The 27,210-nt window shown below is 38.9% G+C and overlaps 2 protein-coding genes across 2 annotated transcripts in view; both read right to left on the bottom strand.

Moving 5' to 3' along the window:
- The window catches only part of SELENOT (selenoprotein T), a 143,653-nt gene that overhangs the window by 65,647 nt on the left and 50,796 nt on the right, over positions 1-27,210 (bottom strand). The gene's annotated exons all lie outside the window — the stretch shown is intronic.
- EIF2A (eukaryotic translation initiation factor 2A) overlaps positions 589-27,210 on the bottom strand; it is a 33,979-nt gene continuing 7,357 nt past the window's right edge. The window contains exons 2-14 of the mRNA XM_069104748.1: positions 24,400-24,469; positions 21,381-21,455; positions 15,145-15,263; positions 13,044-13,143; positions 12,600-12,682; positions 11,685-11,758; positions 11,437-11,581; positions 11,117-11,233; positions 8,964-9,535; positions 5,426-5,539; positions 3,970-4,098; positions 2,181-2,246; positions 589-1,160 (exon numbers count right to left, since the gene is read on the bottom strand). Of these exons, the coding sequence (XP_068960849.1) occupies positions 1,095-1,160; positions 2,181-2,246; positions 3,970-4,098; positions 5,426-5,539; positions 8,964-9,535; positions 11,117-11,233; positions 11,437-11,581; positions 11,685-11,758; positions 12,600-12,682; positions 13,044-13,143; positions 15,145-15,263; positions 21,381-21,455; positions 24,400-24,469 (1,730 nt within the window). The 3' untranslated portion in view covers positions 589-1,094. The remainder of the gene's footprint in view (positions 1,161-2,180; positions 2,247-3,969; positions 4,099-5,425; positions 5,540-8,963; positions 9,536-11,116; positions 11,234-11,436; positions 11,582-11,684; positions 11,759-12,599; positions 12,683-13,043; positions 13,144-15,144; positions 15,264-21,380; positions 21,456-24,399; positions 24,470-27,210) is intronic.

Here is a 27,210-nt window from a genome sequence, read left to right as displayed (position 1 = left end):
CTTCACACCGTGACTAATGTAGAAATAAGTTTAACATGACTGTGCATATGTAACCTATATCAGATTGGGAACAAGGAGGGAGAAAAATTTGGAAATCAAAATCTTATAAAAATGAGTGGGGAAAACTATATTTACCTGTAACTGGAAAAAATAAAATACTATTAAGTGGGGAAAAAAAGAAAATTCAAAGATAAGATGTAAACATTAACCCTGTGAAACAATTTAGTATAAATGATTGGAAACAGTCTGGTATGTGTTCATCTTCTTTTGGAGACTCCTCTCTCCAAGGCTGGCAGGACAGCCACTGCTCTGGCCTTACAATATATTCACCCTGGCCCGGGAGCTCTGGCCTGGGGGCCTATGTGTATAGCCCTCCCTTAGCTAGGCTGGGGACCCTCCACATCCAAGAATGGGTTTACCATCATAATGTCAGATTTAATACAGGCACTTGATATGCTGCAGCTCTGAACTCTCAGACTCAAGCAATTCATTAACTAGCCTTGGCCTCCCCCAGCAGCAAGGATTATAGGTGAGAGCCACCACATTTCTGATATTAAAATAATTTGTTATAAAGAATCATCCTGAGTGTTTATAGATAAAAATTTATTTTATGCCATATTTTGTAAAATAATTAAAAGAATCCTTATTTTTGATCTAACAACAAAACCAAAATTCTTAAATTTAAAATGTTATTTATTAAGTTCTATAGTTCTGTAAAAACTGAAAATAAATAACAGTTGGACTCTGTTGCAAATTTTTTGCTTGGGATCTTCAAGCTGCCAGATTTATATCCCCCCCCCCCAAAATTCACATGCTCATTTTGATACTTAATATTAATTATTATTAATACTAATTTGTATCATAAGCATTTCTACACTTGTTTTGAAAATTAGGAAAAGCAAATTTAATAAACATTATTAAATAATTTCCCACATGCACAAATTTTAAGATAAATGGTTAGAAATATAGATGAACAGTAAATAAGTACATGTGTGTGGACTCAGGCATTTGAAACAAAAGAAATTAATTATTCTAGTAGGTTTAATACAGACTGTATTTGCACTGATTTCAGGTAACTGATTTTCCATAAAACTTCAAACACCCAATTCCAAATCTTCTAACTCCTGTAGGAGGGCTTTTTCTTTCTGGATCTTCTCCATCTAGAAAATTTCAAAACATTACACTGAGCTTACACAAGGAGAAAAAAACACAGAAAGAGAAAGCCATTAATTCTCCTTAATCAGTTAACAAGAATTATAGACATTTAAAGGAATAGTATTTCTATATAACAAATAAGAGAAAAGGTACACATCTTATTCTCTTAGTACACTTTCTAAAAAAAAGGATTCCTAAAAATTAAGTTTTAAAACTCCAGTTTAATCATGCTGTCTGCATGCACATTCTTTTAGTGCACCAGAAGGAAAGAGTCCAGCTTATCTTGCCTCCTCCTCTGCCCTTCACACAAGGAGGGGCGAGAGCAGGGCTGCAGCTACTCAGATACGGAAACCAGGGAGGGAGGGGCAGAGGGGACTCATGAAGCTCAAGTGACGCAGAAATGGTAGGAGAAATTAATAGAAAGTTGCCGTGACTTTCAGTGACAGTCCAGAGGGTAGCAGATATTTATGTAATTTTTTGCTGTTTTAGAGTCAAAATATTAGCAATACACCAATCATTTTTTTGATTTCTTAAGTGTGGGCACTCCCTGAATTGACGTTTCTGGCAATTTCTCCAAGCTTCCCTTAGCAGATTGTCTTTACACATTCCCATATGTTACATGCATATTTATTATACAAATTAATAGGCATATGGGTATCCATGTAGCTATACCTCTATGGATCTGTGGAGCCGGGGATAAATGGATTGCCACCAGCCTGACTCTTGGGGGCAATGTGGACAATGTGACACTGGGTCCAAACTGGAAGTCTTTCCCGCTCAGCAGAGCCAACCAGACTTGACATTTCACTAATGGTTTTGTCCAGGGTCACCTCCAGATCACAAGGCATCAATATAAAACTTCAGTGGAAGAGAGTGAAACTTGACTTGTAAAATTATTTGATTATACGTTTTTTTTAAAGTAAAAATTAGTTTTGAGAATTTATATGCTACCTTACCTGATAAATTATTTCAGAAAAGTAACCTAAAAAGGAACTATGACTCCAAAAGAAGACAGATGGTAATACCTGATTTTTCTCTAGCTGTTTACCGCTAGCTGCTTGTTCTTTCAATTGTTCAATTGCTTTCAGTTTCTGTTAAAATCAAATAATGATATTAAGGGTGGGAAGAAGAAAATACAGAGTTTTAGAAGACTTAGACATTACATACAAACTGATTTTTTTAAACAGATGGGCAACTAGAATAAGGCCAATTCAATCATTCTATTTTATTTAAATCAAAATACTGTAGCAGAAGTATCAGGATGGAATACCTTTTTAAAATTTTAGATATCACTGGTAATGTTAAAAATGTAGCATACTATTTACAAAGTTTAAAGAAACTATTCAAATTAGAGAGGGGAAAAGCCAATTTAAAAAAACTTAAACCCCACAAAATTGAGTGTTTCTTCCTTGGCTGCAGGTATCATTCTCTATCATACAGGCCCTGGGTACCCTATGAGGCAAAGAATGCCTATGAATGATGGCGCACTAGTGAAGGAAGCCAGGGACACATGCAGCTAACCTCGGCACACAAATATCATTCATCAAGTTGTGCTGCTTGATTCCATAGGTTGAGAATAGTCGCATCAACAATGACATTAACATCAAATACAACAGATACTGATACATGTTAAAAGGGAAAATTAGAGCCCATGAACTTAAAACCAATTGAAATCATTATGCATGCGAGGATAAAAACTCAATGGGAAATGTGCTAGCACCAAAAGGGGAAAAAACTTCATAAATATACTTGCAGCAACTTTCTGTCACTTTTAGAAAAAGAATTTAAGTAAATATCAACTAGAAATAATTCCATGAAAATATTTTTCTTTACTTTATTTATCTTAAAAATATCATCCCAAATCTTAAGAGTCTTAAGATAATGAATTATAGGGGTGGCTAGGTGGCGCAGTGAGTAAAGTGCTGGCCCCGGAGTCAGGAGGACCCGAGTTTGGTTCCAGCCTCAGGCACTTGACACCCACACACAAAAAAAACTAGCCGTGTAACCTTGGGCAAGTTACTTAACCCCAACTGTCCTCCAAAAAGGTAAAAAAGATAATGAATTATAGCAGGTGAGAATGTGAAAGGAAGCACTACTAGGAACTAAAGGCAAAATAAGTGCCCCTTGTTACTAGGGCTAACCCCTACTTTTGTTCTGCACATACACCGCTGCTCTGAGTGATGAGCTGCTGGTATCTGGAAAGCTCTCAGACTCAGTGACTGACAAATGCAACCTCACATCCCTCTCAAGGGTAACTAACATTTCCCCACCTATTCAGGTTTCTCTGCATCACCAAATTCTCAACTAAACCAGGAACCAAAGGGCTCCAAGTGAATTCCCAAATAATGACTGAGGGCAGAGTACTAGAGACACAACGAATCCACTTCCAGGCACAGGATCAATCCCCATTAACCTACAGGAAGACTCTGGACAAATCACCAACCTCCCAGTTCCCATTTTTTTCATCCCTAAATGGCAACAGTAATGCTTAAGCCATCTCCCTGGGTTATGATGCCTCAGATAAGACAGCCTAGCTAAAACTGCTCCAGATAGGAGTGCCACGCAAATATGCAGCATTATGTAGACACACTTGACCTGAGGTGGAATGCTGGTCAGTCCCTGGGAAAGAGCCCTGAACCTGGGCCTCCTGCTCATCCAATTTCACAACATGGCACTGGAGAGTGTGCAAACTGCTAGCTTCTTACAGCTACTTCCCTGCCATTTCGTTTGAGGGAAAACTCTGTCTTCAGATGATCCTCCCAACTATTCTTTCTAGTCAATTTCTGCCTGTCCTTTTAGGAAGAAGCCTATTACCTTTCTCAGGTTCTTGATTTTCTTGTCTACCTCAGGGTCTCCGGATGTTGGCAGAGACACATTTCTTGCAGTGTTCTGCTGTGGAGCTGGGTTGAGAGCCAAATCTTGACTGCTCTCACTTCTTGCTTCCTGTAGGAATTTATTTGTTAAATACAATTTTCCAAGAAAACAGAAACACTAAAATTTTCAACCACCAAAGCCCAGTTGTATAAAATGCAGAAATCAAAAAGTGCCTTTTATCTTTTACACACTGAGATATAACTTAAGGGTCTGAACTGAAGGAATGAGTAAAGACAGTATATTGCCAGCCAGGCGTAGATATGCTCATATACACATAAATAAGAGTAACATCATAATGAAGTTCTTGGAAAATCTCATCCCAGTAATATGGCTTTCTGCCACTGCAGTGATAAAGGACCCATGGTCGACTGATGTCCTTTTGTGCAAAACTCTAAAGTAGAGCATGCGCAGTAGTTTGCTATTTTTCAAGTGAACTCACAAAATGAAAAATACAAAGCCTGTTTTAGAGAAAAAAAATGAAATGAGGCCCAACTTCCCCAGACACAGATGAAGAGACTGTAATTTAAGCCTCTAACTAGCAGGTGAAACTAGAAGCTACTTTGCTTCTACAGGTATAAAAAAATCGATAATAGAAACATACTCTATAATTATTAAAGTTAAGTAAATGTATTGATTTTCAACCTTAAAGTAACCAAGATAAGTAAATTAGCTCACATGTAAACATGACTACATTACATACTTTCTTATCTGACAATTACTTGGAGAAAATACATGCTAACACAAAGAAATCCTTTTGGTCGAACCTGTAGGTCAAACTGAATGTGTTTGTAAAACTGCCAATGATTACACAGCTGGCTCCTTTATCTTGGCAGCTGTCAGCTGCTGTGTTTTATGGTCTGTGACTGGCAAACTCATCTGGTCAGTTAATGAGAGACGTGGCTGGTCGGCAAGCCTGCTTCTGAGCCAGCATTAGCCCTGCTCTACTTCATGACTACAAATGGCACTAATTTCAGATAGCCATAGCATAAACAGGTGCCAAAAGGTGCATCCTGAAGAAAATGTGACTGACTCCAAGAGGCCTGTGGCCAAGAGGTCATGGTTAGCCTGGATAATCTGTACCCTTGCAACAATAAGATGCTGTGATAAATCAGAGCCAATCCTTCACGAATGCAAAGGTAACAACAATCTCTTCATTCACGTCAGGGGAAGTTGGGCCTTATTTTAGTTATATTCTCTAAAATAGTCTCTGCTTCTATGATTTCACTTGGAAAATATTTCTTGTATCTTCCTAACATAAAAAACCCTATGTTTCATGAACATTCTACTACTGGTATTATTTGTTAATTTTTTTTTCTCAATTAAAGGAAAAATTCATGTACATCATCTCAGGTAAAACAGCTGTTAAAAGCGCACAAGATCGCAGCCACCACAGTACCTGTTTTGCAGCTTTCTTGGCCTCATGTTTTCTTTGATTCTTCAGAGCTGTTTTAGATAACGGCTTGTCACTTCCTGATTGTGGTTTCATGTTCTGAGGTGGTTCCTCCTCATGCTACAGAAAACAGACAAGAGCCATTATGAAAAGTGTGTTCCACGCCGTTAGTGCTACAGAACAGCCAAGCAGACGTATTTCCACAGACAACATCTAAGTCTTCATCATATTTACTTTTTTTATACTACAAAGACCTCTGCAAAAGAGCTCGTCTTTGCTGGGATGTGGAGGCCCCCCTAAGGTTCTGTGAGGCAATGCCAGCAAAGTTCTGGCAAGTCTCCTGAACCAGAGAAGCTAGGAGGTAGGGCCCAGCAAAGGTTCTTGTGGATCATGTACCATCAGGGCTGGCCATGAGGGGATAGTTTTCTTGGCTAGAGCAACCTTTCAAATTACTTTAGGCATGGTCAGGCTGTCATCTATCTACATAGATGCAAAGCATACTTAAAATGACAAAATCACAGGTCCTTCTGAAACAGTAAGCAATAACAAACATTTAAAAACTTTTATCAGTAGTTAAAATAGTCCAAATGGTAGAATGGATTTAATTAGGCATTTCATCCAAGCTAACACATGATATCTCTCAGCTATATTAGAGTTGGCAGAATTTACTTCCTTCTGTGAAACAATGGAGTTTTTCTTAGTAATTCTGCTGACATCTAATTCTTATGAAACCAGACATCAGGAATAACTTCTGGGGAGTCCTGTTCTGGTTGCTGAGGCCTGCAACAAACTTAATATTCAAAGCATATTTAATTTCTTTGCATAAAAAGTTAGCTAATTTACTAGATCTTTCTTTTTAAAAATCTGAGGTAAGAGGATTACCAATAAAAGCTATATGGCCATACTGGGAGGGAAGGAGTAAAAATGAGGTTCACTTGCTAATCTGGATTTAATTCAATGAAATCTATCTGCTGTTGTCTGTATCATAGATACAGATTCCTTTCCTTCATTAAGTTAAAAACCAATTCTAACTGGGGATAACTAGGCAGCTAGGTGGTACAATGGATAGAGTACCAGGCCTAGAGCTGGGACCAGCCAAATCTGGCCACAGACACTTACTGGCTATGTGACCCTGGGCAAGTCATTTAACCCTGTTTGCCTTAGTTTCCTCATCTATAAAATGAGCTGGAGAAGGAAATGGCAAACCCCTTCAGTATCTCTGCCAAGAAAATCCCAAATGCAGTTGAACAAGACTGAAAAAATGACTGAACAACAACAATACTAAACAGGGATAAGTTACCACTTCCACTACCAAGCACACATGCCACGTTCCTTCACTAATAACTACACTCCAATCAAGAAACAGTCTAGTGAGGTTTCTAAAATGATAAGCAATCTAAGTGACCGCAATAAAATGGCCTACTTTTCCATATTTCCCACCACAGACATGCCTCTCTGTTCACTGACCCTTACACACACACACAAACTCTCCCTTCTATTCCTCTCCTAAGGATATATCTCAACACCAGGCGGGCTAACAGAGTTGTTCAACTCTTGTTATGATTCAAGCTTCTCTACAATATTAATCAATCAATCAAATAATTAAGCAAATAATCAATGTTTAGAGAGAGCTTTGAGGGTTTTCAAAGAAATCCCTTCATCACAATCATGTGAGGCACACAGCATAAGAATTCCAATCCTGTTTTCCTAGATGAAGGAGCAGCAGCTCTGCCCACGGTCACAGCTGATAACTGTATGAGGGGGAGCTCCTGCCCCAGCTCCTTCCAACCACTCTATTCTGCTGCTTCTGCAAATCCATTTCTAGTCCAAAGAAAACTTATAAAGAAAATGCTGAATGCTAAAAAATCCGAGAATGGGGTCAGAGGGACAGGAGTCATTAAATAGATTTTATTTATAGAAGGTAAAACTTGGGGGGGATTTAATGAACCCTTTCAAACCACCAGTGTTATCTGGCACTAAATTGAGAGTATATCTCTCTTTAAGCATACGAAAAAAGATTTACTTAATAGTTAAATTATAGCTGAGATTTACATAAATATAAAACAGGAACAGACTTATTTGCTTATTTCTTGTACTTTTTTTGTATATCATTTAACAAGGACATGGAACACTGGTACATATCATCTTCTATGTACTTGATTACTTGAGAATTTCCTGCATTATGAAAGATTATGGAATTTCTTTTCACAATGAGCTCTGAGTTATTTAAAATTATTCAAATTAGGGAAAAAATTGGCTTAGGTGATCTTAAAGGAATGCATCAATTATGTAAAGCCCTGTGCTGTGGGCCTGGTGGCCTGCCTGATACAGTTACTGCAAGGTGGTCTAACTTGGAATTAGTATGCACTTTTGAGCTGGGGAAGATCTGACTCAACTGCCTTGCCACACAAGGTCTTGTTTCACAAGGGCTCCTTCCAAAATACCAGACCCATTAAAAAGTTAAGGGCAGTTTTCAGCCTCTTTAAATACTTTTACAGGTTACAAAATATGGCCCAGCAGAAAAAAAAATCTACAACTTGACTCCATTAATTCTATCACCATTCATAAAGCATCTTCTATGTAAGGTGTTGGTGCTAGGTGCCAGAAAATTAGTAGGCAAAATAAGAGACATTCACCAGAAAATGAAGTCCACTTCAGGATGGGAGAAGCATAGGAGAGCTCACACTGAAAAGTGGGAGACAGTTCTATAAGCTTTACTCTGGAAAGGTCACCAAAGGAGGCGTCAAGTTGAAGCCTTTTGCTAAATACCTTCTATTGAATACAAGAAGACAAACAAGGATCCATGCACCTGTAAGACTTCCTACCCTTCATGACCTCATCTGATTCTCCAACTCTCAGAAGGCAGTGCTTTCCCCCGAAGGTAAGGGGATGATCACAACAAAGACGAGGCAAACACACAGCAACTACAAAAACAGAATCTTTTTCTTAGACTCAACAGAAACCCCCGAAATAATGATTAAGTCTTACTGCTGTTTATAAGAAGTCCCATAATCAAACCCTTCCCAGGAAGTTCAGAAGGCCGAGTCACTGAGAAGAGAGCCCAGTTATTTGAGAACGGTGACAAGGAGGCTCTTTCCAAAGCTACTTTCTGGTACTTCTCTTCTTAGTTAAGGTATTTCTGCCTCTCACTCCGTAGTAATGTCACTGTTTATTACTGCAGTGGACAACAGTATCCCTAAGTAGTTAGCCACCATTATTGAGGTTGGGTGCTTATGGAAATAAAAAATATTTTAAACTAAACAGCAAAAGTCTCAAAAAAAAAAAATCATAGAATCTAAAAATTGGAAGGGCTGCCATTCCAACCATCCACGAAAGGAATTGCCATTCAAACATACCTGACAAGTGGTCATCTAAGCACTGCTTCCAAGAAAACCAACCCATCACTCCTCTAAGGCAGTTCATCCCAACTGTCATTTATTTCCAATTTTCCCACATTGTTTCTAGTTTCTCCTTTTGGGGTCAATCGAGTCAAGTCAAGCCAAGTCAAGAAGCATTTATGAAGCGCACAAGTCTCTCAACTTACCAGCTTGGAGCTAGTTATGGGTTTGTTTCTTAAGGCTGGAGGTCTGTAAGCCTTTGCAACTTTAGACTCCACCTCTGGCACTTCACTTGGTACTGCCTGGTAAGTTACTGCTTTGGCTGGAAACACTCCATCCAAAAATGGCTGCCAAGACACCTGCCATATTTCTGCATTGGATGGGACATCATACTTGTGTAGAACTGAACCAGTATAGTGCCAAATCTTGTATCCATTACTAACACGTAACCGTGGAGCACACGTAGCAGTTACAATATGCTCTCCATCTGGGCACCAGGCAAAGTAGGTCGAATCTGAAGCCACTGGCTTGGAGATAAGTTTGTAGTTTTTAACATCCCACACTTCCATCTGTCCCCGGAGATTTCCAAACCCAGCAAGTACTAATATATGTCCATGAGGGCTGTAGTAGGCTGCATTCCGAGGACCAGTTCCAAAATCAAACACAGGATCACATTTCAAATTGAAAATTGTGGCTTTGGCTGGCATAAAACCATAAACAGCACAAAACTCAGTGGAACTGGAATTCCATACTACATCATATATGGGACCATTTTTTGCTAGAAGAAGAACATAAAACTCATGTTATTAATAAAAAGAAAACACATTAATAAAAAAAACCCAAAAGAGCAAGTCTAAGAACATGTTAGCTGGTAAAGTTACTTGACTGAATATGCCAAAACAACGGTTTTCAGAGGAAAAGAAGTGTTAAACTTCAAGTCTATAATTGCAGGTGGGTACTAGAGGCCATGTAGTGTAGTAGCTAGGGAGCAAGGCTGAGAAGTCAGAAGATCTGGGCTCCAGTTAATTCCACCTCTGACTGGATATGGATGGACCTGCAGCAATGAAATCATAGGCCCAGAACACACACACACACACACCTCTCCTATCCCCCTAATTCCCCCCATCACCAATTCCTCTAACAGGGCTAACTGATCTTACTGTGCTTCAAGCTCTAGTAATGTGGTCCACAGCAATTGCTATACACAGTTTGAATGAATAATTTCTATGAATAATTTGAAATTGGTGCCAGAATGATAAAGTTGCTTTGTGGTTAAATTTAAAATACCATCAAATTCTGTTTCAGTCTACAGAGGGGAAAGTATACCAAAATAACACAATCTAATTACCTACTATGTTTTGAGGATCAAGTGAGAAAATGTAGGTAAAGTACTTTATAAACTTTAAATCCTTATTATAGCTATTATTATTAAAGAATGATGACAGTGCATTTCAAAGGCTGGTTGTCAATTTAGTCCATTGCTCATTCAGACCCCTTCTCATGCAGAAACTGCCACTAGGCTCTGAAGGGTAAAGTCCACTGGCCAGGCAAGGGAGCCCAATGGCCCAAACCCAAATCCTGCCCAGATCTCCCCTTCCCAATGATGCCCACTAAGGATCCCTGGGCCTCACTACCTGCCCTACAGCTGAACACTCCCATAATTTCTCTCTCCCAATTAGAATGTGAGCTCTTTAAGAGCAGGGAGTGTGTTTTCTATTTGTATCCCCAGAAGTTGGGGGTACTTCTGCTTGACATATTGCAAATGCTTAAAATGTGCTTTTCCATTTTATTCTAGTCTCACTAGTTTAAACTACCTTTATAAGGAACTACAATTAGCAAATTGTTTTCAAATGAATTCTTTTATTTAGCAGCAAAATAACAATCACTTATAAGTTCCACATGCAAAAAAAAGAGTTGGGAGAGCTTAGTTCCAAATTTCTGATGTCAACAGAATCAATGCTTGGGAGCTATTTTATTTTACATTTTTTAAATGAAAAGAATATTAATAGCTCTGTTTATTTCTTTAATAGTTTTAAGGATCCATGATTTCTTAGTGTGGGTACTCCTTTATGGAAACAGATGGCAACCATCTGTAAACAACTTGGTCAGCTGCCTCTGAGACCATCTGAGGCCAAAACCTGTAAGCTACCTTGTAGCCAACCTGGGATGTTAGTTTAGCTAGGCTGGCCTTTATCAGACAGAAGACTTAGTCTGGCAACATCAATATATGCCGTTGCAGACCACTGGAGTCCATCTTAAAACACTGCAAATATTTAATTTCCTATTACTAGGTCAAGAATTTCTGTTTCGAAGGCCAGTAGATGGCATTCTACCAAAGAGTCATGGATGAAGTACTTACGTAATTGCACCACGGCACTTTCTCCATTGGTTGCAATGTAGTGTAGCGTTTGCTCTCCATAATAAGAAGCTCCTGTCTTGTCAACATCTGTACTAGCAATTACTAACACAGCAGTGGCTATAAAATTAAGAAGTTTAAATTATTTAAAAAATGCAAACCAATCCAGCACAATTAGCAAAACTCTTAACTAGTGTTAATAGAGACCATATCTGATTTTGCATTAGGAAAGCATAGGTTATTAACAAAAGGGAAGTGACAAATCTGATAAATTGATAATAAACTGTTTGACAAATAAAAAGGGATGGAGCATGCTGATATACCTTTTTTATTCCACAGCATTGTCACCTTATCAGCCTTGAAGAAGCTTTTGTTAGCGAGCGCGGCATGAGGCCCACTAAAGCTGGGGTACTGGTACAGCCTTACAAATGATGGGGCTCCCTTGCTGCCAGGAACATAGGCGGCCACCTGAATCACAAAAGGTCAATCCATCACTTCTTAGACTCTAAAACTCACAACTGACACACCAACAGGTATTGGAAAGTTGTTTGTAAATAAATAGAGTCGGCACCTTGCAGGGTTGGGGTCCTGGTGATAACACAAAATCACTAATTTTTTGTAAATGGAGTTTGTTTGCAATTGTACCTGAAAAATCAAAACTGGGGTCAGGATAATGACAAAAGATAAAAGAAACTCTTCAAACTCTAACTTTCTAATAAAATAATACTGCCTTACAAATACTGCTTAAACAAAATCCCTCTCCTTCACACTTCTAAAACTAATTCTTTAACAAGAATTGAACACGTCATAAATATTGACAGCTGCAGACTTTTCCAGACTTTAATAACTATTATGTAACTTTAATAACTTTTACATAACTTAAATATCTTTTACATTTAATAATTTAACAGAGAGTTTAATAACTTTTAAAAAGACTTAAATAACTATTACATAAGGTCAAACATTGTTTGAGAGGGAATGGAAATAAACTGCCCAATGTCCATAACAAATTTAACTGAAATGCAAAGACAGGCATTTTGCCAATACCCAGGCAGAATGTGAAGACTGGGGAATGCTTGCCCTCGGTATCTACTACCTTAAGATGGTCAAAGAATTGCACTACTATGCCATTAACTTAAGAGCCTTATTTGTGCATCTGAAATACCAAAGTGATTCAGAAGCAAAGGGAAGCAAGGGATAGAGATGTCTAAAAGTAGTAAGAAAGCATGTATGAAATCACACATCTGCCAGTCAGTTTTGCTCTGTGTGTCACAAATTGCTAATCTCTATTCTATTTCAGTAGCCCTCAAATTCTGTCATTACATTTCACCATCTCAAAAGGTAGTCTTTTGAATTTAATTAATAAAATAATTTATATAAAGAGAATAACATGGTAAAATTTATGTTAAGGAGAACTTTAGTGATATAGTGACAGAAAACAATTTAAAGTGTGTTATGTATTGCTAAATATTTAATCTTTCCATACTGAAGTTGTTGTTTTCAAAGAAATGAACTTCGTTGTTAACATTCCTGGCACAAATGCTTTCATCATCTGCCCAAGATGGACACCTAAATTTAAAAGAAATGATACAAGTCAAAACCAGTAAGGCTATGAAAAATGAAGCATTCAAATATTATCTTTTAATATCATCAAATGCAAAAATGCAGACATGATTACAAAAAACAGTCACTACTGATGGCTGCACAGTAGACAGTACAGTGCTATTCGATTTCATCACTGTGACAGAAAGCATGCTACAAATAGCTAAATGATGATCCCCCAAAGCCCAATTCCCAAAGATTCACCTTTTGGCAACACGTGAATTATTTTGAAAGTCAGTACCATAAGATACCATAATTTTAACATGATTTTAAAAGAATATAACATTTGAACATTCTTTTGTAAATAATCAGGACTTTTTTTTTTTACCAGTTCTGCATCTTCTTCTGGATGAAAGACTTTAAGCACTTTCCAGTTTTCACATCATAAAGCTGTAGATTAGGTACTCCTGATGTGCCATCTTTAGAAGCTAAAATAAAAACATATTTTCAAAACAGTCACCTCCAGTTATGGGACTCCCTTGACTCATTACCTCAGTCCCAAAATGAACTTATAAAAAGAGGTCTACTTTGATTAATACTGTGCAGGTGAATTCAAAAGGTTGATCTAGAACAATTAAATTTTTCCTCTAATCTCAAAGCTCTTATTTAACCCTAGATTTAATTGCCCACTAATAGTTACTATTAGATCCTCCCCTTTGGGTGTGATAAATATTTCTGAGTCAATGCCTTAAGTTTTCACACTTTGACAGGGATATTACAAAAATGTCTGGTTTAATAAGTTTAACTCATCTCCATATTGTGAAAGTTTGATTTTATAACCATGGGAAAATGAATTTGCCTTCCCTTGATTTAAAATCGGTTTAAAAATTTCCTTTCACCTTCTTTAAAACTTTGACATAGGGGCGGTTAGGTGGCACAGTGAGTAGAGTGCTGGCCCCAGAGTCAGAAGGACCAAAGTTCAGATGTGACCCCAGACACTTAACACAAAAAAACTAGCTGTGTGACCTTGGGCAAATTATTTAACTCCAACTGCCCTCCAAAAAAAGCAAAAAAAAAAAAAAAAAGAAAAAGAAACCAAAAAAAACTTTGATGGATCAGTGGCTACACTGGTGCGGACATTATTCCAACTGGTGCAGATCACAACCTCTCCACATCTTTTCATTCTTTTTTTATGCTTTTTTGGAGGGGGGAAGGCAGGGCAATTGGGGTTAAGTGGCTTGCCCAAGGTCACACAGCTAGTAAGTGTGTAAAGTGTCTGAGGTCAGATTTTAACTCAAGTGCTCCTGACTCCAGGGTTGGTGCTCTATTCACTGTGCTACCTAACCGCCCCCACCTCTTTTCATTCTGCACCATTTTAAAATCTATGTTCTCCCATAAATCCTGCATACAAAATCCCTGCCCCACATTTCCCTGATGTCTTAGTGGTCCCATGCAATGACGTACCACTACATCCAGCACATGTATCTCCATTACCTTTGAACAACTTTGATTCTTTGGAAATTGTGGTGCTCTGGGCAGCTATGTGGCACCATGGATAGAGCAGTGGACTTGGTAGTCCAGACTGATACTTCCCAACTTTCTGGCCCTTGGCAAGTCACTGCATTTCTTCAGTTTGAATTTCCTCAAATGTAAAGTGGAGGTAATCTAGCACCTCTCTCCCAGTGTAGGAGTGAGATCATATAAAGCAACACATGTCAACATGTACCCTATGATTCTATGGTTCAAGCCACAGAACTTCACTGGGAGAATACTAGCATTAAAAGAGCTGGGCAGGGGCGGCCAGGTGGCTCAGTGAGTAAGAGCACCGGCTCCAGTGTCAGGATGACCTGGGGATCAAATCTGGGTCAGATACTTAGCACCCACCCCAGAAACACCTGGCCATGTAACCTTGAGCAAGTTACTTAACCCCGATTGCTTAAAAAAAAAAAAAAAAGAGATGGGCTGTGAGGTCAGGAAGCAGGGTCTGCCTTCCTCAGCCAAGGATGATGTTTGAATTTTCCTTTCACCTGCTTCCCCACATATCTGATTTCATAGCTGTACCTGCTTCAGGATAATTTTATTCTAATAACAGACTACTGTAATAAAAACTGGCCAATACCACATCATGTTGAAGAGGAAAAGTATTCTTCCATTAGATTTCTGTTCTCAGTTACTAATACCTTATTATTTAGCTAAAATAAAACCACTGCACTTTCACATTGTGCATTAGCATTACTGAACATCTATAAATGTGACTGAACACTTCCCCTAGTCTCTCTAGGACTCACTTCTACCTGGGTGGAGACTTCAGCTTTTAGATTTACTGCATTTCCTCTGAGGCATTATATGTATTCCACTATAACACGTAAAGTCTTCATTATTTAAAGGCTGTAGATAGTTTAATAGTATACAATCTTCAAGTTTTTAAAAACACAATTCAATTGATTTTGTTGTCAGAATGCTGTTTTTACAGACGACCAAATACTCACTTGTGTAAGGCTGCCATATTGCTAGGACAGTATTTTTTGGTGAAAATTCAAGGCAAACTGCTTTAGGAAGATCAAAGGAATGCAGCAACTCATTGTCAGCAACATTCACAAGATTTACCCTGGTAGCAAAAGAAATCATTTTAAGAGTCATCATATCACTTTAGAACACCCAACACTACAAAAAAAACATGATATAATTCACAAGCAGTTAAGTGCAAAAGGTTCATTAAAACAAAAACTAATTTTCATAATTTTGCTAATGATTTATAATCTAAAAATCAGTACTTAAAATTTCAATCCAAAAAATGTCCATATAAGCAGAATTAGCTTAGGAAGAATATGTATATAACTTTTTTTATTTGATACCAGCAAGGCTCCAGCCTGAAAGAGAGGTAGGCTGTGGAAAGCTTAGCAAAGAATGAAAAGAAGAAATGATACTAAGGGGAAGACAGATGGAAAAAGTCACCAGGCAGTCACAGCAGCAAAGCTGACTGAGTATGGCAATCCCCACTGGGATGGCCCAGAACAGCTCATTTGCATTCTTATTTAAGCATCTATGGTGAGCATTTTGCATATCATTTATTTATGTATCACTTTTTTGTTTTGGTTCCTGTTCAAAGGAGGAAAAAAAAAGACAAAAGTATCTGAGTCCTTAGGGCAGCTAGGGGGCACCACAAAGCACTGGGCTGAGAGGCAGAAAAACCTGAGTTCAAATCTAGTCTCAGACACTCATGAGCTGTGTGCCCTGGGCAAGTCACCTAACATCTGAAAAGTCAATCAACCAAGCAATAAACACGAATTAAGTACCTACTACATGCTAGGCACGGTGCTGGAGACATCAAGAGGCAAAAGACAGTTCCATCCTCAAGGATTCTGAGGATTGCCTCATCGTCTAATGGGGAAAGAATATGCAAACAAAAAAACATATAGACAAGGTATACTCAAGATAGATAGGAAACAACAGAGAGAAGGAATTGGGAGGCACTGGGGAAAGTTTTCTGTAGGAGGTGGAATTTTGGCTGGGATTCTGAAGAAGTCATAGAGGAGGTTTAGCATTCCAGGCACTGGGGACAGTCAGAGAAAATGCTCAAAGCTAAGAGATGGAGAATCTTATTTGTGGAACCAAAAGGCCAGGATCACTGGATTGAAGACCACATATTAGGAAGTCAGGTGTAAGAAGACTAGAAAAGTAGGAGGGGGCTAGGTTACGGAGGGCTTTGAATGCTAAACAGAGCATTTTATATTTGCCTCTGGAGGCAATGGGGAGCCACTAGAGTTTACAGAGTAAGGGTGGTGGTGACATGATCAGACCTTTACTTTAGGTAAATCATTTTAATGGCTGAATGGAGGATGAATTGGAGTGGGGTGGGAATTGAAGCAGGGAGACTCTCCAGCAAACAGTTACTGAAGTAGTCTAGGCGTGGCAGAGCATCAAGAGAGGCTACAAAGGTAAAATTGACAGGTCTGGGTGACAGCTTGGATATGTGGGGTGAGAGGTAATGAGGAGTCTAGCACAACTTCTAGGCTGCAAGCCTGGGGGACTGGGAGAATGGTGTTGCCCTTCTCAAGAAGGTAGGGAAGGCAGAAGGGAGAGGAGAGCTCGGGGAAGGATAATAAATACTGTTTTGAGCCCGTTAAGTCTAACCTGTCTACAGGATATCCAGTTTCATATATCTGAAAGGCAAGTGGAAATGCAAGACTAGAGGTCAGCAGAGATTTTCGGGCAGGATGGGTAAATCTGAGAATCATCAACATAGAGATGGTAATTAAATCCATGGGAGTTGATGAGATCACCAAGGGAAGTAATGTAGAAGGAGAAGAGAAGGGGATTCAGGAGAGAACCCCAAGAGATGCCTATGGTTAGAGGCCATGATCTGGAGGAGGATCCAGCAAAGGAGATTCAGAAGGAACAGTCAGAGAGATAGGAGAACCAAGAGAGAGTGGCATCCTGAAAACCTAGAGATAGGACAGCAGCAAGGAAAGGATGACCAACTGTCAAAGGCTACAGAGCAGTGGTGAAAGAAGACTGAAAAAGGTCAACAGACCTGGCAACAAAGATCAGTGATAACTTTGGAGAGAGTAGCTTTGATGGAATGATGAAGTTAGCAAACTATATGGAATTAAGAGAGGGGACAGAGAAAGTGGAAACACCTATTATAGATGGGCTTCCTGAGGAATTTTGCCATGAAGAGCAGAAGAGAAATAGTTATTAGCAAGTAAGAATTTTTTCAGGATGGGGAAGAAATGGGCATAGGGAAGGAGCCAGAAAGAGATTAATGGATAATGGAGAAACAGGAAGCTGACTGAGCAGAGGAATGACATGGTCTGATATGTACATGAGGAAAATCACTTTCGCAGCCGTGTGGAAGATGGATCAGTGGGGAGAAAATTGGGGTCAGGGACTAATTAGATCATTTTAGTAGTACAGGCGAGAGGTGGCCAAGGGCTGAAATAAGGTGGCTATTTTACAGTAATGAGGACAGATGGCTGCAAGGAATGCTATGCAGAAGCAGCAGCACACCTTTCTCTCTCCTCAAGACCCCAAGGCCTCTCCACTAGATGCTGCTGCTTAATATTTGTTAAAGATCAAGGCCCTCTCTAAATCGGAAAGATCTGGATGCAAGCTCTAACTCTGCCACTTAATGTTAACCTGGCTGACCTTGGGGAAGTCTCTCCTACCTCTCCAGAACTCATTTTCCCCATATTTAAAATGGGTTGGATGAATGAACTTCTAAGATTCTTTCCAGCCTTAAATCTATGACCTTCTTATCCCTCATTTCTTCTATTAACCAGCTAATGTCCCCAAGGCCCTTTCTGCCCCCTTTCCAATCTCTTCCCAACTACTCAGTCCAGATCAACAACCTATAAACATTCTCAGGTCTACCCTCATCCTAAAAAAATCTTCCCCTGTCACTCTTCCAGGCTCTCATCCTACTGGGCTTCTCTTTTTCCACCTTCTTTCCTGTTCATCACCTTTAAGAATGCTTGTCCCCCAAGTCTGTCCTCAACCCTCTTCTCTCTCAACAATTCTTCCCTTGGTAATCTCATCTGATCCCAAAGATTCAACGATCAGTTCTAGGCACAGAACTCTACTGCTGTTATCCATGTCTGTGTTAGGGCCTGCTGGACCTCACTACCTGGATGTCCCTCCAGTATCTCAAATTCAACGTGTTCAAAATCCAACTTTCCCTTTCAAACTGTACCTGCTTTAAAACTGTATTTCTGTTGAGGGCACCACTAACATTCTCTATAACATTCTCAACTCCTTGGCCATCTCTCTCTCTCATTGCCCCACTGCCTATGATTTAGCAAGTCAAGCAGATTTTAGCTACACAGTATCTCTTAGGACTATCCTCTTCATTCAAATGGCCATCACTCTATCTAGTTCATTCCTCAACCACCTGGAATACTGAAGTAGTCTCATAATTGGTCTCCCTGTCCCTCCTTCTTTCTATTCACCTTCAAACAAATGTCAAAAATCATCTTCCTCAGGCAGAGATTTGGCCATGTCACTTGTCTACCCCAAGAGCCCTCACTATGCCTTCTTCGAAATAAAATAAAAAATTCCCCAAACCAGTTCATATTCAAGGACTTCTAAAATCTAGCTCTAGCCAACAGGCTTAGTCTTTTTTCATTTGTTTATTCACTCTTATGTTCCAGCCAGAATGGATTACTGGTCATTTCCTGACTCCACATTGCACCCATCTCCCACCTCTCTACACCTAAAATGAACCCTCCACGTCTCGGCCATTCAGAATTCTGCATTTAGCACAGACACTACTCCCCTTGGGAATCTTCTTAAGGTTTCCCAAAAGTATTATTTTTCTTCTTAAAATGTTCCTAGGACATTATATCTGGATTGATTTCTCCTGGGTTTGAAACCTGGTTCAGCTACTCACAACTTGTATAAACAGTCCTATAATCTAATGCAAAATAATTCTCTGAGCATAGGAGGGGTACAAAGGGCTACTGAGGGAACTGACAGAAGAGCGAGGATCAGAGCAGGAAAGATCAGAGGGTGGAAGCAACTGAGTTGGACTTTAAACAGCAGGACGTGGGGACAAAGACACAGAAAACAAACTGCCTGTTGGTGAGAGCTAATAGTTCATTGTGTTTGAAGCATAAAGTACCTGGAGGGGAAGGAAGCCATTAAAGGGGAAGAAAGCCATTAGAGCTGAGTAGAGATGTGATCGAGAGAGATGCCTGCAGGAGAAACATCCTCAGCCTCATACCAGTGTGAAGGTGAGCTGGATAGGGAGAGAGAAAGAAGCAAGGACTAGGAAGAGACAGCTGGGTGCCAGTAGGAGCCTGGCCTAGTGGTGTGGCAGTGGGACTGAATGACTAAAGAGGGGAGAGGCAAGTCCTTACAGAATTATAAGGAACAAGGCTAAAAGGACTAAGTAAAATGGAACAGATGATAGAAAATACACCCAAATTATAATTTTAGGTCAGAATCTATTTTACATGTTAAATTAGTTTCAGAGTTGTTGTTTTTTAATATTATCCAATTAACAGCCACTGCTAAGATATTCAGACTCCTCACAGAACCAAGAACAAAGAGCACCTCAGACAGAATAGGTGGCAGTGGCATCCTGGGACAAATGCACATTTCCATATGGCCAAAGTAGTAGCGCTCTATTTTCCTAACCAGAGCTGCATCTGCACACAGGAAGGATCATGACCTTCATAGCTTATGCCTTTAGCTGCACACCAAGAGGCAGCAGGCATCCAAGCAGCTGGATGGCCCAGTGGATAGGGCCCTGTACTTGGAATCAGGACAACTTGAGTTAGAATTCTCCCTCAGACATACACTAGGTGTGTGAGCCTGGGCAAACAGCTTTCCCCGTGTCTCAGAGTCCTATCTGTAAAATGAAGATAGTAAGAGCACCCAGAGCTCACAGGGCGGTTACAAGGAGCAATCTAGTTAACATATATGTATATAAGTAACCCATGTATTTGTGAACCTTAAAGCACTATATAAATCAGGCCTGTACAACCTGCAGCCTGCAGCAACACCAAGAAATTTTGGGCAGCCCACAAAGAACACAGCGGATGCTTTCCTCTGTATTTTTCCACAGGTCACCCAAAATCCTCTGGTGTGCCAAAAGCAGACCACAGGTCACACATTGTGCAGATCTGATATAAATGCTAGCTGTTATTACTGTTATTGTTGGAGTAATAATCATAATAAAAATGATGCCATTTAATGCAATTCTCTTCCCTAACCTCTATAAATACCAACCCATCAGACATGGCAGGTTAAATTCTTCCACAAACTTTAGGATGTGTGTAGACAGCACTCTCTGGGCCTGCCCTCTTATGTTCTCTGTCTTTAGGATAGCTACTTTCTACCTACACTTATTAAGCAAGCAGAGACAAGATTGGAAGCAGCCATGACTAGGTAATCTGGGAGAGAGGAAGGATACTGTTGTCTATCTGTGAAATACAATATAAACCGATGGAAGTGAGGACATGTCTGTTTAAAGGCAAAATGGTGAAGAAGGCAGAGGCAGTAAAGTGTTAAGTACAGCTAAGTTAACAAACAAGAAAGATCTATTCTGGGTTCTGTGAAGTGGAAGGCAACATGGTACTATAACGCAAAAAATAAGAATGAATGATTTTCTTACAGGGATAATTTTGAAAGTGAATTTAGGCATAGTATTTTTCTAACCAAAAAATTTTTGATGGCATATCAGTTTCTTAATACCATATTTTATGTAATAAAACTTCAATACTACCCGCTGACTCACTTAAAAATATACTTAGGAAGTATACCTTTACAAATTACATAACTGACAATGATAATTACATGTTTTAAAATAATTTAATTTCAATCATCAGGCATATAAACAAGAAAAATAAAATGTTTTAAATTCCAGCACGTTTTTTAACATACATTCTTTAAAATACAAAGCAATAACTTAAGACATTTTTCTCAATTTCTTTATAGGCAAATAATTTATCAAATTAACTGCCCTCCCTCCACTATTAATTTTTAGTGTTGAGGTCTGAACTATTAATTTTTTAAAAAGCACAAAAACAAATACAGTAACTATAATAACTCTGGGGACTTGGTAGGAAGCCTTTATGAAAGATGGCTTCTTTCTCCCAATGTGACCACTCCAACTTCTTCGCAGCCTACCTATGTCCAAAAAATACATGTTACAGAAACAAAATTACATCTCATATTCACAACAAACAGAAAGGTGAAAACATTAATTACAACATGCACTTACTTTTCTCCATTACACCAAGCAAACAGGCTTCCATCCTTGCTAAAGGCATAGACTTTGCAATTTTTCCCTGATTCCCTGAAGACAATAACAACAGAAAGTTAGTATTTAAAGATAAGTAAGGATTCATCCTTTATAACAAACTGATCTTACAAAAGTTAATTCAATAGCCAATTAAATACCCAATTTATTAAACTTCTGGAAAATACTGGGTTTTAGGTAGAAATTAAAGGGTCTACATTTTAGGTATAATTCTAGAAATATAAAAGAAATATAAGAAAAAAAGAAATATAAATACAAATATTTCTATTATATATATATATTCTAGAAATATAAATATTTATATTATATAATATAAAAATATAAATGATAAATACATAAAAAGAAATATTAAAAAATATATAAAATATAAAAAAATAGGACCATTAATTTACAAATGAGGAAACTGAGGATTAGAAAGGTTAAAAGACTGGCCCCAGCTAGTATACTCTGACTGTTTTCACATGGTATATCATGTGATTCTCTTTAGTCAATGTAGAAATCACAACCTATATGCAACAAACGTGTGTGTGTTTTACCTGGGTAGGTGTTTGTGACTTCCAAAAACAATTGTTAATATTTACATTTAGAGACTTCATCAGTCTTTCATGAACACAAAATGAGAATTGACTTCATTTTGTTGTTCATCATCTTAGAACAACTATTCCCAAAGTCCCTATTTTCTACCTCGCTTACACATAACTATCTATTGGTATGTATGTATACACACACACACACACACACACACACACACACAAATCTTAATATGCATACACTCACACATATATGGACAGTTGTATCTGTAGGAGTTGAGAAGATATATGCATTTATGTCTGTGTGTATGTGTGTGTGTGTGTGTGTGTGTGTGCTGCAATGGCCTTGTAATCAGTTAGCCTGCCTCAGTCTCCTTATTCTCCAGTGTCTCTTGCTCTCAGCCACAAAAGCAATCTTCCTGATGTCAGCTCTAACCACATCATAAGCCAAGGCCACTCCACTCCCCTTCTCTTCCCCCTTCCCTTTGAGATGTAAACTTCTACTTTCAAGCTCTATCCCTCTATATCTTTATACAGGGTTCTCTGCATGTTGCTCCTTCATATCAGAATAAGTCCTGTAAGGTCACAGATCCTGTTCCTGCCCTTTCACTGGAATATCTTAAGTACTTAATAAATTCTTGTTGATTGACTGACAGTCCTTTCCCCCCCAAACATACATACCTCTTTTCTATGCAGATGACTCAGAGATCTATTTATCTAGTCTTAGGTTCTCTCCCAAGTTTCAGCATCAAATCACTAATTAATTACCCCACTAATGTTCTACTGGACATCTCAAACTCAAAACATCCAAAACTGAATTATCTTTCCTCCAAGTCCATCCCCTTCTGGCCTTCCCCAGGTTTGCAAGCCTGGTGTTATCTCTACTTTTTCCACATTCCCCTGCCCCCATAGCCATTCCAGTTGTCAAATCTTTCCATTTCTGCCTCCCCAACATCTTTCCATAACTTAGCAGAGGAGGCCTTCACCAGCTCTCACTTGGATTACTACAAGTCTCTTGACTGACCTCCCCTTCCTCTCTAGTTGACCCTCCATTCAGCTACCAAAGTAATTATGTTTAAATGCAGATCCTGCCATGTCATTCCTCTACTCAATCACCTCTAGTGATTCCCTATTGTCTCTTCTTTGAGGCTGGTCCCCATCTACCTTTCTAGGCTTACTGATCATCACTTCCTCATCCTGCCCTCTGTAATCCAGCCAGCCAGGTCCCTCCCAGCTTGGGGTCCTTCTACTGTTGGCCATCTTCCAGGCCTGGAATGCACTACTTCCTCTTCTCTGCCTCAACAAATCCCTCTCTTCCTTCATGAGGTGGCTCAAGTACCACTTGACATGAAGCATTTCCTGATCCCTTCCCAAGCCACCTTGTTAATACTCTGTCTGTATTTATTCTGCTCATACCTCCAGATGTAGCTGTTGTCTTTCCCATTAAAAATGAAGGGATTATTTCACTATTTGTATTCCAGTCCCTGGCACATGGTAGGTGTTAAGTAAGTGCTTGATGATTAGCTAACTGATGGTTAATCTGGTAGGATTTCTTCTTAGTGGCTTGATTCCATCTCCTAGGGATTACTGCTCCCTTCCAAAGTATTTAAAAACTTTCTATTTAACAAACCATTCTAAATTTTTTTCCTGGGATTGATGATAAATGTATTAGCTGTAGCTTCGAGAGTCAAACTTTTTTCTCCCAACAACACACTGGAATATTGTCCATGCTCCATGATTTCTCCAGGGATTTCCAAAAATGATTTTACCAGTTTTTTCAATACTCCAGAATATCGTTTATATAGGCCTGGAGACTTGCTCTCAATTAAATTGGTTGGGCATTCTCTATTTCTTTACCTATCTTGGAATCTAATCTCCTTTTAACCATGTTTGTTTTCTATTTTCCAGTCTGAAGACCCTCCTCTCTGGTCCAGAGGACAGAAGACTGACTCTTCATTGACTTTAGGCTTCTGCTCCAGGAGGCACCTGGATCTATTCCTTCCCCGGTGTTATTTCTGCTCTAAACATGACTTTAAAAGTCCTATAATATAAATGTACTGTATTTCAAGTTGCTCAATAAATATTGTTTCATGTTTTCAGGAAAATTCATTATTTCCCAAAATACTGACTAGGAAAACCAGGCATGTGTAGGTTTCATAAAATTATTTTAACAAGAAATATGGATTTCTATTTTCTCACACAGTGACTAAAGACTTAAGGGAGTTGCCAAGAGCCCTGAAAAGTCATGTGACCTACTTGGGGTTACAGAGCCTATTGCGGGTCAGAATCAGGATTCAAATTCAGGTGTCTTCCTGATTTCAAGGCAAGCTCTGTTTCCACTGCACCACAGCTGTCTTCATTTTCTCACATAAAATATTGAATTTTAAAACTGAAAATAATACACAAACTATTGCCCCTTAATTAGCAGACTTTCAGAATATAAATCATACCTTAGAAACACTGTATTTTCTGTAAAATTTGGTGGCCCATTCACCATGTAGAGCCCTTCTGATCCTCGAACTAGAAAGAAAAATAAAAGACAATTACTATATTTTAACAATTCATAGGACTGCGTCTAAAGGAGGAACCCTGGCCTTCATTTAGTTCAGTCAAGGTCGAAAAGGTTGTAACAGGACCAGTACTCAAGATAATTATACATAAGCAATGTGATACCATACTAACTACTCTAATATTCTTACATATCAAGTTGAAAATAACAAAGGATATCTGGTATTCATGCAACTCTATACACCTCACACTGCTTTTTCCACTTTATTTTCACATGCTATTTTACAGCTGTTGAAGCCAATGGACCCCTTCTCAAAATAAAGTTTTTAAATGCATATGGAGGAATACAAAGGAAAATATATTGAAATACAGAGTTATCCATTTTTTTTAAAAGAGACACTGGACCCTGGGTTAAGAAACCCTGTTCTAGCTATTGAAACCCTAAAGGTAGTGCAATGGGCTAAGGGCCCAAAATCAAACATTTTTCCACTTTTCAAGTATAAAGAGGTTGCCTATAGATTTTTCTACTAGTCCCTACACTAAAAGTGGACTTTCAAAAATAACAAAAGGGACACAAGAGCAAAAATGGAACAATCCCTGTCCTAAATGTCAGTAGTATCAAAAAACTAACAAAACAATTGATAAGAATCTTAAGCTAAATAGTAATGTAAAGGAAAATAATATGGAAACACTTTAGAACTTTGGTCACTCCTTCAGAGGTCCAATGGTGAAACCTGCTAGAGGCCATGGACTACAAGTAAGTAATAGGGCTATAAAACTGTAGTCACAGCCAACATGTAATATTGGTTTTGGTTGGCTATGACTATTAAAATTTTTAAAGGTACAGTTTGATTTGAGGACGGGGATATTAATGGGAAGTGATAGTGATACAGCTAAGTTCAGATAAATGTGAATAACAAACCTTATGAGGTGTTCTCATTATTCAAATTCACATTACATATTTCCATTGGGCTGGAACCAATTACCATATTACACAATTGTAATTCTGAATAGTCTAAAGGAGAATATACTTCATCGGGTTAATTGGGACCCAGCAGTATAAATAAGGCATTTAAAAAAGAAACTCAGTTTGAATCTATCATCTATATCTTTTTATAAGCAAATATGCAACCAAAATGGATTTTTATCACCATATGAATCTTGCTGCAATATGAACAGTGATGCTTTCTATTTGAGACTAGAGATAATCAAGTTTTCTAAGGATAGACTCAAATAGATATATGGTCTCAACAATGTGATTATTTCTTCCTAAGATGTAGAGAGTAACATATTCATGCAAGCTCTCTGAGTACAATCAGCCCTTGCCTATGTCCTCTTAAAATTCGACAACAGGATGGGGCAGCCAGGTAGCACAGCGAGTAAGAGCACCGGCTCCAGTGTTGAGAAGACCTGGAGATCAAATCCCGGTCTCAGACACTCAGCACCCACCTAGAAACACCTGGCCGTGTAACCTTGAGCAAGTTACTTAACCCCAATTGCTTAGGGGCGGCCAGGTGGCTCAGCGAGTAAGAGCACCGGCTCCAGTGCCGGGATGACCCGGATCAAATCCGGGCTCAGATACTCAGCACCACACCCAGAAATAACTGGCCGTGTAACCTTGAGCAAGTTACTTAACCCTTATTGCTTATAAAAAAAAAAAATTCAACAACAGGCCTATTCAATATGCTGGGAGTGTCCTCTCACTTTCTTCTGGCAGCACAGCAGCAGTGATGTAGCTCATGGACTGTCCACTGATGATGCCTCTTGCCACACAATTCAATTTATCTTTCAGCTGACTTTTCTACCTATGACCTCTGATGAGTAACACTGATGCATGGAGCTTGCTCATATCCACCATGCATTTCTCCACGACCCTTTGTATAACTGATTTTTTGTTTCAACCCTTCAGAGACACTGGTTTTCTAGGAATTAAAGCCAAACAATACCGAGAATACCGGTACTAAAAAGCTGGGTCTTGGTTTCAGGAAAAGCTTGGGGTCATTAAATAAAGGTGGCAATTTACCAAAGGCTAAGAAGCCTTTCTACCTCCTATTCAATTCTGGGCCTAATTCACTGCCCCTCTGTACTGTCTGTTCAAGATATGCTAGCAGAAAAGCATTATAGATTGTCTGAATGCATGTCCTAGTCAGGACAACAGACATTCTTCAGCCAATTGGTTTTTCCTGTGTTGACAGAGCTGATACCCTAAGCATAATCTTATCTGCAAAAAGGTACATGTAGAGGTGCTATCATCTACGAGGAATCCCTCCTCAACAAATGACAATGATGAATGCCCTTGGAAAGCACATATCTCCTTATTTTGCTTCATCTGATATTAATGATCAGAAAATCATTGTTACATTCTAATGGGAAATACAACACACATACACATACATGTACATATAAAGAAGATACAAGGCGACCTTAGAGGTGAAGGCACTGGGGGAACTGGGAGAGGCATTTTATAGAAGGAAGCACTTGGGCTAAGTCCTAATGGAAACCAAGAATTCTAGAGTTGGGGATGAGTGGGAGAGGAGTCTAAATGGAGGGGGGGAGGGGGAAGAGGGAGTGATGGCCAGCACAAAGGCATATACACAGGAGATGGAGTGACATGTGTGAAGAATAGCAAGTAGGCTGGACCACAGGGGGAAGAATAATAATGGAAAGATAATAAGGGTATTCACAATAGGCACTCCATTTCCTGTCTACATTCACTGAAAGAACTAATGAATAGAAGTATGTATAGAATAATT

The sequence above is a fragment of the Petaurus breviceps genome, unplaced genomic scaffold, assembly GCF_028583685.1.
Source record: "Petaurus breviceps papuanus isolate PSGF00001 unplaced genomic scaffold, PetGlider_PUasm1.0 688, whole genome shotgun sequence".
Classification (NCBI taxonomy): Eukaryota; Metazoa; Chordata; class Mammalia; order Diprotodontia; family Petauridae; genus Petaurus; species Petaurus breviceps.
This window is presented reverse-complemented; position numbering and strand designations above follow the sequence as displayed.